This window comes from Ursus americanus, chromosome 2 (assembly GCF_024610735.1).
Source record: "Ursus americanus isolate L20-20 chromosome 2, mUrsAme1.1.p, whole genome shotgun sequence".
NCBI lineage: Eukaryota > Metazoa > Chordata > Mammalia > Carnivora > Ursidae > Ursus > Ursus americanus.
Window position 1 is genome coordinate 7,994,726 of NC_142128.1, and position 16,538 is coordinate 8,011,263.

The following is a 16,538-nucleotide window of genomic DNA, read 5'->3' on the forward strand; positions in this document are numbered from 1 at the left end:
TTTTTCTGTTTTCATTGATTTCTGCTCTTACCTGCTCTGATCTCTACTCTGTCCTTCCTTCTGCTGGCTTTGAAGTATTTTTCTCTCCTTTTCGGAGGTTCCTGAGATGGGCTGGTTTAGGTTTTGAAAAGATCGCTGGCTGCCATGGGGACAGTGGGCACAGGCAGGCGCAAGGTGATGGTGGCTCACGCTAGGACACTCCCTGGGAAGTGGGGAGAAGTGGGTGAATTCAGGAGGTATCTGGAAACTGAGATGACAAGAGTCTGATCACGAAACGGCAGGGGCCAATCACGGATAACCCTAAATGTTTGGCTGGCTGGCTGCATGCGTCCTTCATTAAGTTGGGGACTCCCCCCCCCCAGTGGTGTCAGCCCTCGGAGGTGGAAACCAGCAGCTCTGTTTTAGCCAAGTGAAGCTGGAGATGCCTGTGGGGGCATCCGTGGGAGGAGGGGTGCAAGTAAGAGGTCTAGTGAAAAGTCTGGAGTACCGGGAAGATTCCAGGGCTCGGGGCATATTGCATTTCATGGACTCTATGACGTCATTGTCAGGAAGAAGTACATTATCTTACAATCCCTAAGAATTAAACCAATTAAACGATCGCACACCATCAACTGTAATATGAACCCCAGTGTCGCCGATGTTTAACTGTAACAACGTGGGCAAGTTGGAACCCGGGAGAAGTGATGTGATTGAGGATCGGGAGGCTGCAGACCGTGTTCGAGGCTGTGGGACTGGAGGTGGCGTTGGGGATGACTAGATGGAGAAGGGGTGCTGGTCCCCAAATGGTCCAGGCACCCCGACCTCAGAGGCAGGGCTAAGGAGGAGGGGCTGCCTAAGGAGGTGAGAAAGAGCAGCCAGGGCGGGAGAAGAATCCGGGTGTCCCAGGAGGTGGGTTTCTGGGGGGATACCATGAGGGAGAGCTTGAGTCTCCCAAATGCTCTGGGAAACCTGGTAAGACCAGGGCTGAGTGCCCATTAGAGTTAGCAGTGCAGGGTGCTGGGACCCTGGCAAGTGTAGTTTTGGGGAGCGGTGGGGACGGAGGCCGAGACGGCAGGTGCATAGGAGGAAATGAGACGTGAGAAGTTTCGAGAAGTTCTTACTGAGAAGGGAGCAGGGGAAGCTGGAGGCAGCATGGGGTCAAGGGAGGGATTTTGTTTGTTTTGAAGACAGGAGGTATGGGAGCATATTTGTAAACTGTTTGTAGGCTCTCGGGAATGGTCCTGGAGGGAGGGAAGGGCAGACGGCCGCTGACAAGCCCAGAGCTGGGGAACCTGCAGCAGGAGGGGAAGGGGGACCTTGTCAGAGCTGCAACAGGGGGACAGGCCGAGAGCAGGGGCACCTGCCACCCATGTGGGTTCACCCATGTGATGCTGGGATGGTTTGATTTGGGGGCCGACTCTACCAACTCCTAAGGGCCTCGACGGCAGGCCCGCGATGTCCCCCTCCCCTTGTTCTCAGGGCTCACTATGAAGTCCTATACACCGAGGTGCTTGGCCATGTTCATTAAAGGACGCAGCCATCTCCTTGCTACATAGAAGCAAAGCTGTAATCCAGTGTGTCCTGGGTGGATTCTCCCATTCTGTGATTTTTTTCTGCATTGGATTTCTGTAGTGTGTGTGTGTGTGTGTGTGTGTGTGTGTGTGTGTGTGTGTGTATGAGGGGGGGACCGGTGGGGGAGGGCATGTTAGAGACTCACAGCAGTCGCGTCCCTGATATGAGACCTGGTCCTGGGTTTCCCTAGGGTAGCGACATTGGCGCAGAGAGATGGGGGATGAGGGGGTTTCCCTAGGGAAGGGGGGTGGGGGCGGCAATAGGCCGGGAGGGCCAGGTAGGGGGACCTTCTCCAGCCAGCGCCACAGTGAGGGGCTGGATGCTGAGACGTCTCTGTGAGAGGCCACAGGACCAGCTCCACACCCAGAGGAAGGCAGAGAGGACGAGCCGGGCCTCCCGGCTCTGTGCCTCGGTTTCCCTTTCTGGGGAATGAGGATATAACCGTCTGTCTTGCTTTGGGGTGGAAATCACACCCCTCGCTGTGCCTTGATCAATGCAGCAGGAAGGCCGGCATTATGGATGCTGCCCTCCTGCCCCCCTGAGCTTCCCCCGCACCCCGGGGCCACTGCGGGGGGTGGGGTGGGGGGTGGGCCAGGCACAGGGCCTGCCTGACAGATTGGGAAGACTGAGCCCCAGGGACTCGGGGGTTAAGTTTTCCTCGGCCTGGCTTCCCTGCCCTGGCTGTCCCCCTGGCCCCTCAGAGCTCTTTGATGGCATTAGAGCCAACCTTTTCCAGATGTGCTGAGCGGAGGGGTTTGCCGGAACTCTTCGGGGGCTTCATCTGCCTCCTTCATTCCCCCTCCGCCAGACGGCCCCCTGCCGGCTAGCCTCCCCCCTCTGGTTGGGTTGCCTGCTGCCTGCAAGACCCTGCGACGGCCTGAACTTAGTACTTTCTTAAAACACAGCCTTTCTTCCTTGCCCCTCCTCCGCAGCCAGCCTGTGTGGGTCAAGCAGCTCATGAAGCTGAACCCCGCAGCTGGGGGCTGGTCTGGGCTGCGTCCCCCTTCCCCGCCATGAGCCCCCCCCTGCACTGCGGTCCCAGGCTCTGGTCGGGGGCGGGGGTGGGGGGTGGGGATTCCGGGCGGAAGAACTGCCCGCTGGGCCCGCTGTCCCTTGCGTCTGGTACTTAGGGATGACTAGCTGGGATCTGGAGGAGGCCAGAGGCTGAAAACCCCCTCCTCCTGCCTCTGAACTGCAGGGGACAGCCCCTTCCCTCCCACTGGCCCGCTGCTATTAATCAAGAGATTAATAATCTACCGCCTCCCTTTCTGAACCCCCCACTCCCATTTCCTGTTGAGTCTCCAGCCTGTTTCGGTACCTCCCAGTCTGGTCCTCCTCGCGGTGGTCCCGGGTGTGGAAGTGGGGCCAGGGCAGGAGACTGCGGGCTGAAATGCCCAGTGAAGGAGGGGCACCGGCGCCCCCCCCCCCATGAGGTCTCCGGGCTGGAGATGCCCAGACCATAGCCCCGTGCTGGCGCCCACCGAGGGACCTCCTGATGCCTTGGAGACCTCCACCTTTGGAGTCCAAAGAGCCATGGCTTCCACTTACACACCTCCAGTGATGGGCACCTCATCCCGCCCGGACCCCGTTTTTCAAATGCCCTCTCATGTGACCTCGTGCACCCAGGGCCACGTTTGGGGAAATATAGGACACATCTGCACCCTTTCTGGGGCAGTCATTGAGTGGCTGTAGGAGTTTGGGGGCCTCTGAGAGGACCTCATGACTTCAGCCCTCTGTGCTTCCTGAGGGTCCCTCAGGACCAACTGCTCACAGTGGGGGCAGCTTCCGAACATTGTTGACCAGATAAGAACACACCAGCCCCACCAGGAGGCCTGGGTCGGTCAGACCTCTGCCACTTTATAGGCTGGAGCCTGACCCCATGCTCCTCCACAGCCTCAGTTTCCCCTTCTGTAAAATGAGGCCATTCATCCCAGCCCTGCCCCTCTTTCTTGGCCAGCAGCCGCCCGACTCCCTTCCCCACCTTCCATCTCTCCCTTCCCATCTGGGGACCCCACAGCCAGCCACAGGTGGGATCTTTCTAGAAAGCCGATCTGACCACCACACTGCTCAGCCACAGTCCCTGGGTGGCCTCCCCTTGGCTGGGAGGCGTTGGTTTCCTAGTGGGTACAAGGCTGTCTGTTGAGGAGCAGGAAAACCACATCAAGTCTTCTGTTTATTTTTTAATCTCTAAAGTAAGAGCGAAATTAAGCTCTACTGATTTTTAATATATGCAAAGACAGTAAATAATACATGTATATATATACACGTGTAGAGTAATACATGTATATTGCAGACTCGAACATATTTTGCTGATCAGAAGCGTGCTCTGAAGGCCTGGCGAGCGCCAGCCAGTGTGGTCTCCCCAAACCCAGGCCAGACTCCTTGCCTGCTTTGGGGCTCTCGTAACTGCCCTGCCTCTGCGTTGTCTGCTCCCCAAATGCACCAGATCTCACCCCAAAGCACCCCCTGGCTCTCCTGGTGCTGGCCGCCCCCTGACCATCTCAGCGCAGCGGAACTTCCTCAAGCGTCCCGAGACATAGGAAGCCTTTTCTGGCCCCTCGTCGTGGAAGTGGCCATGCCCTGCCTCCCCATCGCTGCCGGTCATCAGTGTCCAGGGATGTCTGCTAGCCCGACACCCTGAGCTCCTCCGGGGACCCACAGTGTCTTGCTTAGCATTGCATTTCCCTGCCTGGGACTCCATTTGCTACACCAGTCACCGATTGTTTCCTTCATTCCCCCAATTTTTATTGCGTGCACACATGATGTGCCGTACCCCGAGCTAGGCCTGGGGTGCAGCAGCGGCTTTAGTGGAGGGGACAGACGTCAGATCGATGACTGCACAGCTGGTGGTGAGTGTTTGGAAGATGAGCCAGGGTTCTATGACAGTATAAACCCAGGGCATGCAGCCTGCGGTGGGGGTGGGTGCGACTGAGGGTGGGCTGGTCAAGGCGGCCCTCTCGGAGGAGGCGACACTTCTGCCTTGGATATTTATTGAGTCACAACCCCCGGGAGAATCTATGTCCTTGAGTTTGCCAGGTGACAGGTGACGGTGAGGGAAGTCCCAGGATCCAACCGTCAGAGGAAGCAAATGCATAGAGGTCCGAAGTCCCTAGATTTGGGTCGTCTTGGGGGGGAAAACTACCCCAGAACTGGTGAGGTGGGAGACACCACTGGGAGACTCCAGATTGCGTTTGGAGAATTTCAAGGTAGGAAGGGATCTTTGAGTGTGGTGCACCTCAGTGCAGACTTTGTAGTGGGCTCAGAGACAGGGGGACTCACTCACGGCTCACAGATGGGCAGAGATGCGTTGGAATGAACTAGAAACACAGCAGCCAGAAAGCCCTGTGTTTATCTTGCCTGACTGCATGTTTGCTCCCCTCGGGCCAAGTCAGCCTGGGCTGTCCTTGCGGGGGGGCCACCCTGCACACACGCCCCAGTGTCTCGATCGCTGTGTCGGGATATTGGCTGGACCAGCAAAACCCAAGGGGCCTCCTCTGACCTCTTAGATGCAGCAGGGGTGGGAGGTGGGGGGCAGCTTGATGAAAGGACGGGCCCTGGGGGGTATGCAGTCAAGGGGGGAATGGGCTTGTCCACTTCCTGGTGGTGCAAGCCTATTGGGGGCTCCGCTGCTCACCAGCCACACAGCTCGGGCAAGGCCTCTGTCCTCATCCACAAGGTGGGATGGCGATACTCAGAGTATCAGGGGGCTGAGCCCCCCAGGGGTTCGGCAGATATAACGCCCTTACACTCCTCTTCCTTTCCTATGCCAGCTTTGGCACCTGTAAATCTAGGAACGCTGAGCTGGTCAGAGGCCTCAGGAGGACTTCCTGGAGGAGAGGGCATTTGAGGTGATGACTGGGCCTTGACTGGGTAACAGAGAGAGAGTGAGAAAGAGAGAGAGCAGCCCTTCAGTGATCTGGGATGTGGTACACTGGAGATTTGGAAGGCCAGTATGGCTGGAAAGCAGGAGTGAGAGGCTCAAGAGTCAAAGGGGAGGCTGGTGGACGCCAGGCCAGAGCCCCCAGGGCTTGTGGGCCACCACTGCACGGGGACACTGCAGCACCATAGAGTCGAGAGGAAGTCAGAATGGAGCATTCCACCTTGGGGGCATCAGGCCTCAGAGGCCAGTCTTGTTTCTCTTCCTCCAATATCCCCTCGGAGTCATTCAAGCCTTGATGGTGGGGCTCACTCCCAGGTCTCTGTGGCCCCCACCCAGGACCTCATCCTTGGCCTTCCATGTTGATGCCAAGGAACAAGGCTCCTGCCACCACCTGGATGGTGGGGTAAGCCCCGTGCAGGGGTGCGGCCTCTGCTGGGGAGCCCGAGGCAAGCCGGGTCCCCTCCAGGAGCTCGGTGTCCCCCAGTGAGACTGAGCTCAAGGTCGTCAGAGGTTCGGCCAAGGCTGTAAACCTGGGGTTATGGCCATTTGTCTTCTCGTGGAGATGGCCTGGGGGCTGTGCTGATTTGAAAGGGATTGCTTCCTGGGGCGAGGGATGGGAGTGGGGTGGGAGGTCTCTCTGCCCCTTGGAAACAGTCTTGAAATGGCAGCAGGTGGTACAGTTGCCCCCTTACCTCACAGAGGCACTCGGGACTGCGCGTGCGTGCGTGTGTGTGTGTGTGTGTGTTTGTACTTCTGTTGATTGATTTTTTTGATTTTTGACAAACGATGTCTGTCTAAGGTGCACAACGTGGTGTCTGGATATATATACACACTGTGAAATGATTACCCACAATCAAACCAACGAACATCTCCGCCACCTCCCATAGTGACTGTTTGTGTGTGTGTGTGTGGTGAGGGCACTTGGGATCTCCTCTCTTAGCAGATTATTTTTTAAAGATTTTATTTATTTATTTGAGAGAGAGCAAGAGCGAAAGAGAGAGCACGAGCAGGTGGGAGGGGCAGAGGGAGGGGGAGAAGCAGACTCCCCACTGAGCAGGGAGCCTGACCCGGGGCTCGATCCCAGGACCCCAGGATCACGACCTGAGCCGCAGGCAGATGCCTCACTGACTGAGCCACCCAGGCGCCCGGAGGGTAGATTTTTCTTGACTCAGCCTACCAATTCAGTGCTGGGCTCTTCTGGAAATCCTCACACGTTTTACCAGTTATGGCGGGTTCGCCCAGTCTGGGGGACACATACAAGTACCCATCACAGTACCCAACATTTATTGCATCTCCTACCTGGAAATTGTCTTAAGTACTTAATGTAAATCTCTCTTCCTCACCTTGAGCTGCTGTAAAAAAATGCCGCAGACTGGCGGCTTAAGCCATAAACATGGATTCAGTAGACAGCCCTTGAGTTTGGGCAGCCCAAGATCAAGGTTATGGAGCAGCTGGACCCCTGGCGCTGCTGCTCGGCGTGTGAATTGCTTTGTCCAAATAGGTTTGGGGCATCTGTTTGCCACAGCTATTAAAGCGAAACCTATATCCATCCTATGGGCCAGCAAGGCTGCTCCTGGGAATATACTCCAGAGGAATGAAGACGTATTCACAAACATCTTTCTCCATCCTAGTTCGAGACCAGAAGCAACCCAAATGGTCATTAACCAGAGAATGGACCATTTGGGCCATATTTGTATAAGGGAATATTATTTAGCAATAGAAAGGAACGAAATACCCCTGCACTTAGCAACACGGTTGAACCTCCGGCTAAGGCTGAGTGAAAGAAGGCGGGCGCAAGCCAGGGCATGCTGCGAGGTTCTGTGTATATGGGATTCTAGAAGCGGGGGGATAGAAATCAGAATGGATACGTCTGGGGGTAGGGTAGTTGTCTTGGAGGGGGCACGGGGGACTTTTGAGTTGGGAACGTTGGTTTACACATAGGTAAAAGTTTATTAAGCTAAACTCTTGATTTATCTATTTTGCTGCATGTAAATTATGTTTTCATAAAAAAGAAAAAAACCCATTTTAATGTGAGGCGTGAACTCAGTGCTTCGCTTCATAGTACTTATCGTGGCCCATGGTCGTCCGTTCACGTGTGTGGTTCTGTGGCAGAGTGGAGCTGTGCCCGTCTTCTTCATGCTTGTGTTCTCATTGTCTGACACACAGTAGGCCTGCTGAGTACATGGATGAGCATTGGGTTCAAACCAATCTCTGTGCAAAGGTGCTGTGGGAGGGCCTGGGAGGGAGTCTGTGGACACTGGCCAGGAGCAGGGGTGCTTCACAGCTGAGGACAGGTCACCCTGAAGGCTCTTGGGAATTTTTCTCAGGCAGAGTAAAGGAGGAAGGGCAGGTAGGCAGAGGAGCTTGCATGTGCAAAGGCCCAGTGGCAGGAAGAGCAGGTTGTGCTGTGGTGGTAGGAGCCTTGGCTGCTGGTGGCAGGAGGAAGGGAGCACAGAGAGGTAATCAGGGCCTTCTTTACTGACTTAAAGAGCTTAGTCCTTAATCTTTGGGAGCCATGGAAGGTTTTGAGAGAGGGCAATCACAAAATTGGATCTGCATTTTAGAAAGATCACTGGGTTTGTAGACCGGACCTCAGAGGACAGGCTGGGAGTTCCTCATGAAATGTAGGAGGGGGAAGCCCAGCCTGGGCCAGGCTGCAAACACTGCCTGCTGCCCAGGGCACTCAGGGGAGACCTGAGGGGCCTGCCAGGCTGGTCCCTGGCCCGCAGGGCTGGTGAAGCAGCGCCACCTACTGGTGTGCCCTGCTCCTGGCCATCACAGGTCATCCGTTCCTTCTGGTCCCAGAGTGGGGCAGGTCAGCCCATGGCCCTCTGCATGAGGGGCAGAAAGGGACCTTCTCTGGGGGACGAGCTTTCCTTCTGGCACAGAGCCTGAGATCAGGATCTTGTGCAGATGCAGGGAGGAAAATATTCCTTTGTGCCGAACAAACGCAAATTAGTGTTGGTAGGTTCTGCCAGTTCTGCCCGCATGTGGATCCTAGTCCTATTACCTACTGGCAGTGTGACCTTGAGAAAGTTGCTTAACTTCTCTGTGCCTCAGTTTTCTCATCTGTAAATTAGGATTAGTAATAGTATCCACCCGTTAGGATTGTTGTGAGTCGGCACACGGACAACACTCAGAGCGGTGCCTTGAGCAGGGCGGATACTCAAAGCTCTTATATTTATTATCTATCATCATCGTCATTCAAGGCATGGACGGGGGGATGCCTGGTGCATTTGCGTGGCTCAGAGGCTGGAGGGGGAGGGGCAGCCTTTGCCCCCGGGGGGCGGGAGAGCGGCTGTGTGAGCAGGACAAGGCTCGCACGCATGGCTAAGCAGTCAGACCCCCCTGACCACACTGGAGACGATGGAAGGGCGTGGGCCAGGAGGAATGGAGTCAGATCTGCATTTTGCGAACCCAGCATCTGTGCACGCTTCCTGCTCTGGGCACCTCGCACACGCTCCCTCCCAGCGAGCCTCACGCCCCGCATCCTGGTCTCTGGTGTCCTCATAAGTCATGTGTGCAAGTCAGTATTGTGAGTTGAGACACAGCCCGAAGCCCACAGTCCGGGGCCCCGTCTACCCTATGGTGCTGAGGTTATGGGAGGCGCCCGTCCGTGGCATCGGCTGCACTTGACCCTTTCCCTGCCTTGCACGCCTGCCCCAGGTGGGGGTTTCATAGCTTTTCTGCTCCCTCTCAGCTGGAGCGACATCTTATTCCAGGAATCAATGAAAAAACTGGCGTCTTTTATCTAAATTAAAGCTCCCCCCTCACCCCCCTGCCCCCGAGCTGGGCCTGCCTCTGGCTGGGAGATCTGCAGCAGGAAGGCGATGTGAGGGCGTAAGCAGGTGAATGAGTGCCTGTGAGTGTGGAGTGTGTGAAAGAGTGTGAGCACGTGTGCGTGTGTGAGCATGAAAGCCCGGGAGCCCGTGTGTGCGTGTGTGCTTATTATCGCCTCTTTATTATCTATCTGTGCTCCTTGGAGCCGGGCTCATCAACCCACCGGTGGCCCGCCAGGCCACTTGCCCTGGGGACTGGCGATGATGCCCCACTCCTCTGCCAGCCCCACCCCTCCGGCCTGCCTCAGAGCTTCCTGGGGGCAGTTCAGAGCCTAAAGATCGAGGTCCGCTGTCCTGGTCCCAGCGCGGACGTCTCTCCATGCAGACTCCTGACTTCTCACTCAAAGTTTCCTGCCCCTGGCTGCACACAGCCTCACCCCCCGCTTAGATCTCCAGGGGGAAGCTGGTTTGCCAGAATGTTCATGAAACATGAGCGAGAGGGCTTTTTTTTTTTTTAAAGAGAAATTAGTGTAACAGAATTGTTCACACTGAAAGCAGTACTCCTGAAATTTGAGACGTGACTCGTGTGTTTTCCTGTCAGCGGGGCATCTTGAAACGTCACGCCTGCTGCTCCCAATTAATTCATAATTTTCCCATTCACCGATTAAGTTGCTTGGTGTCAGCAGATTTGGATTTTGTGAAGTCATGTAGCTTTGCTCTCAAGGGGGAGATGTGTGGACGTGATCAAGCAGCGAAGTTATAATGATGCACGCAAATCGAATCATAGAGCCAAGTGTATCCCCCTGGTGAGGTTGGGTCATATGTTTGTGTGTGCACGTGTGTGTAGTGAGGTGAGGTTAACATCCCATGTTATGTTCGTTTCAGGTGTATAGTTTTTGATTTGATATTTGCATGTATTGCAAACTGATCACCACAAGAAGTCTAGTTCATATCTGTCACCAGACACAGTTACAATAATTGTTTCTCTTGTGATGAGAACTTGCAGTTCTACTCTCCTAGCAATTTTGATACATGCCACTCGATGTTCTTAACTACAGTCCCTATGCTGCACGTTGCATCCCAGGACCTTTACATTGTATTTTATATCTGGAAGTTTCGGCCTTTTGATCCCCCGTCACCCATTATGCCCACCCCTGCCCCCCGACTCTGGCAACCATCGGTCTCTCTGTATCTATGACCTTGGTTGTTCTTCCTTAGGTTCCACATATAAGTGAGATCATCCAGTATTTGTCTTTCTCTGTCTGACTTATTTCACTCAGCATCATGACCTCGAGGTCCATCCATTGCTGTCACAAATGGCAAGATTTCCTTCTTTTTTATGGCTCCGTAATAGTCCATCGTGTATCGCTACATCACATTTCCTTATCCGTTCCCCCATCGAGACACTGAGGTTGTTTCCATGTGTTGACTATTGTAAATAAGGCTATGATGAACATGGGGGTGCGGCTCTCTTTTCGAATTTGTGTTTTTGTTTTCTTTGGATCAACCCCCTGGAGTGGGATTCCTGGATCAAATGGGAGTTCTATTTTTCATTTTTTGAGGCCCTGCCCTACCATTTCCCACAGCGGCTGCACAGTTTACGCTCCCACCAACACTGCGTGAGGTCTCCCCTTTGTCCACATCGTCGCCCACACCTGTTGTGTCTTGTGTGTTGATGGTAGCCATTCTGACAGGTGTGAGGTGAGAGCTCACTGGGGTCTGGTCACATATCTTATGTCTCAGAGTTCGGTAAAATAGTATCAAGCTTTTTTACAAGAAAAATGTCAGAACTGAAGGAGTGTGAAATTTGGCCCTGGAATCCACAGCAGTTTGCAGGGGGCAAGGGTCCCGCGAGGGGACTGCGAGTTTTCATGGGTGTGCCTCTCTCATCCACGAGGCTCTGATTTTCCCGAGGAAGGGACTCAGTTCTATCAGTCTGTGACCACAGTACTGCATGTAGTTGGCGCTCAGTGAGTGTTCATTGGATGAATCAGCCAAAGGAAATGATTGGGACAAAGCGCTGGAGTCGAGGAACTTTTGGGTGGTTAGAAGTTGCACACGTCCTAACGATAGTTTTCTTGTCCTTCTTCATGGTCTTGGTCAATGTCTTCGCTCAGGTCGCAGTAGCAAAGTGTCAGACAGGGGGGTTTCAACAACAGAAATGTGTTTTCTCAGATGGCCACCTTCTCGCTGGTCCTCAGATGGCCTCTCCCCAGTGTGTTCATGGACTCAGAGATCTCTTTCTCTGTCCTTCTCCTCTTATAAGGCCTCCAGCTCTGATGGATTAGGGCCCCACCCTTATGACTTCATTAAACCATAATTACCTCCCAAAGACCCTATATGCAAATATAGTCACATGATGGGGGCGGGGCTTCAACATATGGATTCTGGGGACGCAATTCAGTCCGTGGCAGACATTTTCCCACCCTCGGTGGCCATGCTTGGAGACTTGCCGGAAGGCAGAGCTGGGAGGGACTTCAGAATGCACTCGACACAGAGAGGGGTGGTCACTTGCCCAGGGCTACACAGCCAGTGGGCACAGAGCCGGGATGACCGGCTCCGCTACCCAGGCGGCTCCCAGAGCCCTGGGCTGGGTGCTGTCTGCAGAAGTGGGACCGGGGGCAGGTGGACGGGCGCTCACACTCTGCTGATGCTGCCCTCGTGTTAGTTACAGGACTCTGATCAGACCCACGTACAGAGTGTCCTACCGCACGGTGACGGCGCTGGAGTGGAGATGCTGTCCTGGCTTCACTGGGAGCAACTGTGAGGAGGGTGAGTCTGCCGGGGTGTGGGGGGCTGGGGCGCAGGGTGCTGGGGGGCGGGGCACCGGCTGGGCTGGGCTGCGGAGTCTCTGGTGTTGCTGCCACCCTGCCATGGGCACCGAGGTAGGGACCCTGTGTGCATTGGTTGGGTGGAAGAGAATCATGAATCCTGGCCTGGGGGAGGGGATTCAGTCGACAGCCTCTTTCTTCCGCTCTGGATCGCACTCACCCGGGAATGGGCGCGGGCGGAGCTGGCTGCCGGCTCTCTGTTCACCAGCCTTGGAGCCACGTCTGTTGTGGAACAAGGCACACGGATCTGGTGCGCGGCGGACTGACGGTCCTGCCCTTCCGCCTGGCTCGAGCCCAGGGGGAGGTTGGGAGGATAGGGCCCAGAGCTGGGGCTTTCTTTCTGAGCCCTCCGGACCCGGTCCCAACCTGCCTCTGGAGCCCGATGGGGCCAGGGAGGGCCCGGTGCAAATCCCGGCTGCGCTTACGGCCAGGAAAAGCAGGTCCTACCCAACCGACAGATTCACAGCCCGTCTCGTTCCCAGGGTTAGCCGGTTGACCTGGAGGCTCACGGGTCAGTTTTGCATTTGGAAACGGTAGTTTTCCACGACTCGGACTTTCTGATCAAGTGATTTTCCCTCATCTTTTTTATTTCCTAACCTGCTGACTTTTGTTTTACGGATATGCTTTTATAAATTAGGTGATTATAAAGTTATAATAAGTTATAATATGCTTGGTATATACTTTTATTGAAAACTGCCCCAAATTCTTTGGGTTACAAATAATAACAGGATAATCACAGAAAGTAATAATAATGATGATGCTTCAGTGGGCCTGTGGCCCAAAGCAGAGCGGAAGGAAGGGTCTGGAATGGAAAAGGGTCCAGTGGTGCTGCCCTTCCTGACTCAGAAGGCACCTGATCCTGGGAGGCCTTTGCTCAGCACTGGGAAGGCTTCGGGGGCCCTTCTCTCAGCCCCCAGAGCCTCCGAGCTCCCCCTGACCCCATCCTTGCCTCAGCCGACTATAATCATGTGTTTTCATGTCTGCCCACCCCCAAGCCCCCAAACTGCCACTCGACACCCTACAGACTGTTTCTTCTAAGGATAACTGAGCCCTCCCCGAATAGGGTCCCTTCCGCCCTCCCTGGGAAACCACTGCAATGTTGAGGCATGTATGGTTTGTCATCTGTCCTCATGTTCTCTTTATTAAAGGAACGATCCAGTAAACGAAGTGTAAGTCTCAGATGTCTGAGTCGTAAACCAGTTGTCCCCTCCAGCTGAGGGGTAGACAGCGATGAACTCCTCCCCACACATGTAAAACACATTGACAAAAATGTTGTGACCAGACGCTGGCAGGAGCCTCTCCCCGCACCTCCCCGAAGAGCAATGGTTCACTCTTTGCTAATTCGGGACCCCCATGACTTTATAAATCACAGCTACCATGAATCAGGGAATGAATCTTGTCTAAGTATCTAGAACTATAGGGATGTATCTAGAAGTGTTTTTTTGCTTATTGCAAAGGTTAAGTCCGTGTTCAGTGTAGAGAAGGGGAAGAAACCCAGAATCACACCTCTCAAGGTTAACCTTGAGTCTCACTTTGGTGAAAACCTCCAGACCTTTTTTCTGTCCTTTTATACGGTTGTAGTATTTTGGTAACTTTCTTTTTCATATAAGTTACCATGCGTGTTTCTCCTAGTCAATAGATAGCTTTCTGTAGCATTAGTTTTAGTGGCTATAAAATTTGGGTACATACTTTATTAAGTAAATCCCTACTGCAAGATGTTTAAGTTTCTCCCAAGTTTTAAATTATTGATGACGTTACTCCAAATATTCTTTTTTTTCCCTGACATAAAATTTACGTACTCTGAAATGCATCAGTCTTAAGTGTACATTTTGATGAGTTTTGATACGTGTACATATTTCTATCACCTTCTGGAAAGTTCTCATCCCTTAGCAGCCACTGTCCTGATTTCTATCATCATAGATCAGTTTTACCTATTCTTGAACTTCATATAAATGGAACCATATAATATATGCTCTTGTGCATGGTTTCTTTTAATTAATAGAATGTTTTTGAGATTTATTCATATTGTGATATGTATATCAGTAGTTTACTCATTTTTATTACTGGGTATTATTCCATTGTGTAAATAGCCACAATTTTATTTATGCATTGTCCTGTGGATAGATCTTCGGGTCCTTTCTAGTTTTTGCCTTTAAGAGTAAAACTTCTGTGAACATTCTTGTAATGTCTTTCTGTGGACATATGTTTTTATTTCCCTTGGGAGTAGGATTGTGATGAATTTATAGACCAATTTGGGGAAAATACACATCTTAATAATGAGTCTCCTGATTCATGAACATGGTATAGCTCTCCATTTATTTAGGAATTTAATTTTCAGCTTCCAGAGTAGAGGTATTGCTTATCTCTTATTAAATTTATTTCTAAGTATTTCTAAGCCTTTCAAAGTTTTGGTGCTTAAAAAATGGGATTGCTTTTTAAATTTTCATTTAATTATTATTTTTCTGCTAGCATATAGAAATATTTTTGATTTTTAATATTGACTTCATATGTAAAAACCATGCTAAATTCATTTATTAGTTCTAGTAGCTTATTTATTGATTTCTTTGGATTTTCTACATAAACTATTATGTCTTCTGTGAATAGAGACATGTTTGCTTCTTCCTTTCAACTATTAATGCATTTTATTTTATTTTTCTTGCTTTATTGGACTGGCTAGAACTTCTGGTAAGATGTTTAACAGAAGTGGTGAGAATAGATATAGTTGCCTTGTTTCTGATCATGGCCGGGGGGGAAGTTCTCCATTTCACTGTGAAATATGTTGTTAGCAGTAGATTTTTTCGTATATGCCATGTATCAGATGAGGATAGTCACTTTTAGTCTGAGTTTGTTGAGATTACTCATCAGGAATGGTGCTGAATCTTGTCAAATGCTTTTTCTGCTTCTGTACTAAGGTGATCATTTTTTTAATACTTTATTTTGTTAATGTGACAAATTACATTGATTTGGAATACTAAACCAACCCTTGGTTTTGGGGAATAATGCTATTATTACCAGGACCAACCACATTTGGATGTATTATTCAGTTTTCTATTTCTGTATTTGATAATTATCTGTAATTTTCTCTCCTTGTAACGTCTTCCAGTTTTTGGTGATGAGAGTTATGCTGTTCTCATAAAAAGAAATAGGAAAATTTCCCTCCTCCACTATTTTCTAAAAGCATTTTTTGGTAAAGCGGGTATTACTTTTTCCTTAAATGTTTAATAGAATTCACAGTGAAACCATGTGGACCTGTAGTTCCTTTGTGGGGAAGTTTTTTTGTTTGTTCGTTTCGTTAGAGGGAGTGTGTGGGTACTCAAGCAGGGGCGGGGGGAGAGAGAATCCCAAGCATCCCAAGCAGGTTCCATGTCCAACTTGATCTCATGAGCCTGAGATTATGCTCGACCTGAGCCAAAATCAAGAGTCTGGGCTTAGCTGACTGAGCCACCCAGGGACCCCTGCGGGGAAGATTTTGATAATAAATTTGTTTTCTTTAACAGACATAGGGCCATCTATGAGTTCTTTTTTTTTTTTTTTTAATTTATTTGACAGAGATAGAGACAGTCAGCGAGAGAGGGAACACAAGCAGGGGGAGTGGGAGAGGAAGAAGCAGGCTCATAGAGGAGGAGCCTGATGTGGGGCTCGATCCCAGAACGCCGGGATCATGCCCTGAGCCGAAGGCAGACGCTTAACCGCTGTGCCACCCAGGCGCCCCTCATCTATGAGTTCTATTTCTTTTCTTTTCTTTTTTAGGTTTATTTATTTTGGGGGGGAGGGGCAGAGGAAGAGGGAGAGAGAGGATATCCAGCAGACTCCCTGCTGAGCCCAACACAGAGCCCCATCCCATGACCCCAAGATGACAACTTCAGCCTTAATCAAAAGTCAGATGCTTAACTGACTGAGCCACCCAGGCACCCCGATGTGCTCTATTTCTTAATTTAATAATTATTTGCACATTTTAAAAATCAGATTTACTGAGGTATAATTGATGTACAACTTATTACATACATATACATTTACAGACCAATAAGTTTTGATCCAATGGATACTTTTCTACATAATTTCTGCATAATTCTCATCTCTCTGGTATTTTGGCCACCAGATTTGCCTCAGCCTCCCTGAACTCAGATTTCTGTCTCTTCAGCTCAGAGAGACGGCCATGTTCTACTTGGTCTTCTCTCCATGAGCTCCGGTCTGGAAGGTGCCGCTAGGAATTGCCTTGTTTGTTCTGAAATGCTTCCTGTCCAATGTCAACAAACATTTGTTCCATAAATTTTGTCCAATTTTCTAGTTGTTTGTGGTGGAAGAGCAAGTTCAGTAGGAGTTAGTCTATCATGACTAGAAGCAGAAATTGCACCTTTTCCTTTGTTGACTTTTTCTTTGTAGTTCTCTGTATTATGTCTTGTTAGTTTTGAAAACAGTACACTTCCATTTATCCACCCCACCATCCTTTGTGCTATTGTCCTCCTGTGTTTACAATCTAAGTATGTGAAAAACCTC

General features: G+C 51.4%; 1 protein-coding gene across 1 annotated transcript in view; it reads left to right on the forward strand.

Annotated features, from left to right (window-relative positions):
• Positions 1–16,538, forward strand: part of COL26A1 (collagen type XXVI alpha 1 chain) — a 145,030-nt gene that overhangs the window by 52,310 nt on the left and 76,182 nt on the right. Inside the window, exon 3 of the mRNA XM_045773887.2 lies at positions 11,879–11,982. Within this exon, the coding sequence (XP_045629843.2) occupies positions 11,879–11,982 (104 nt within the window). The remainder of the gene's footprint in view (positions 1–11,878; positions 11,983–16,538) is intronic.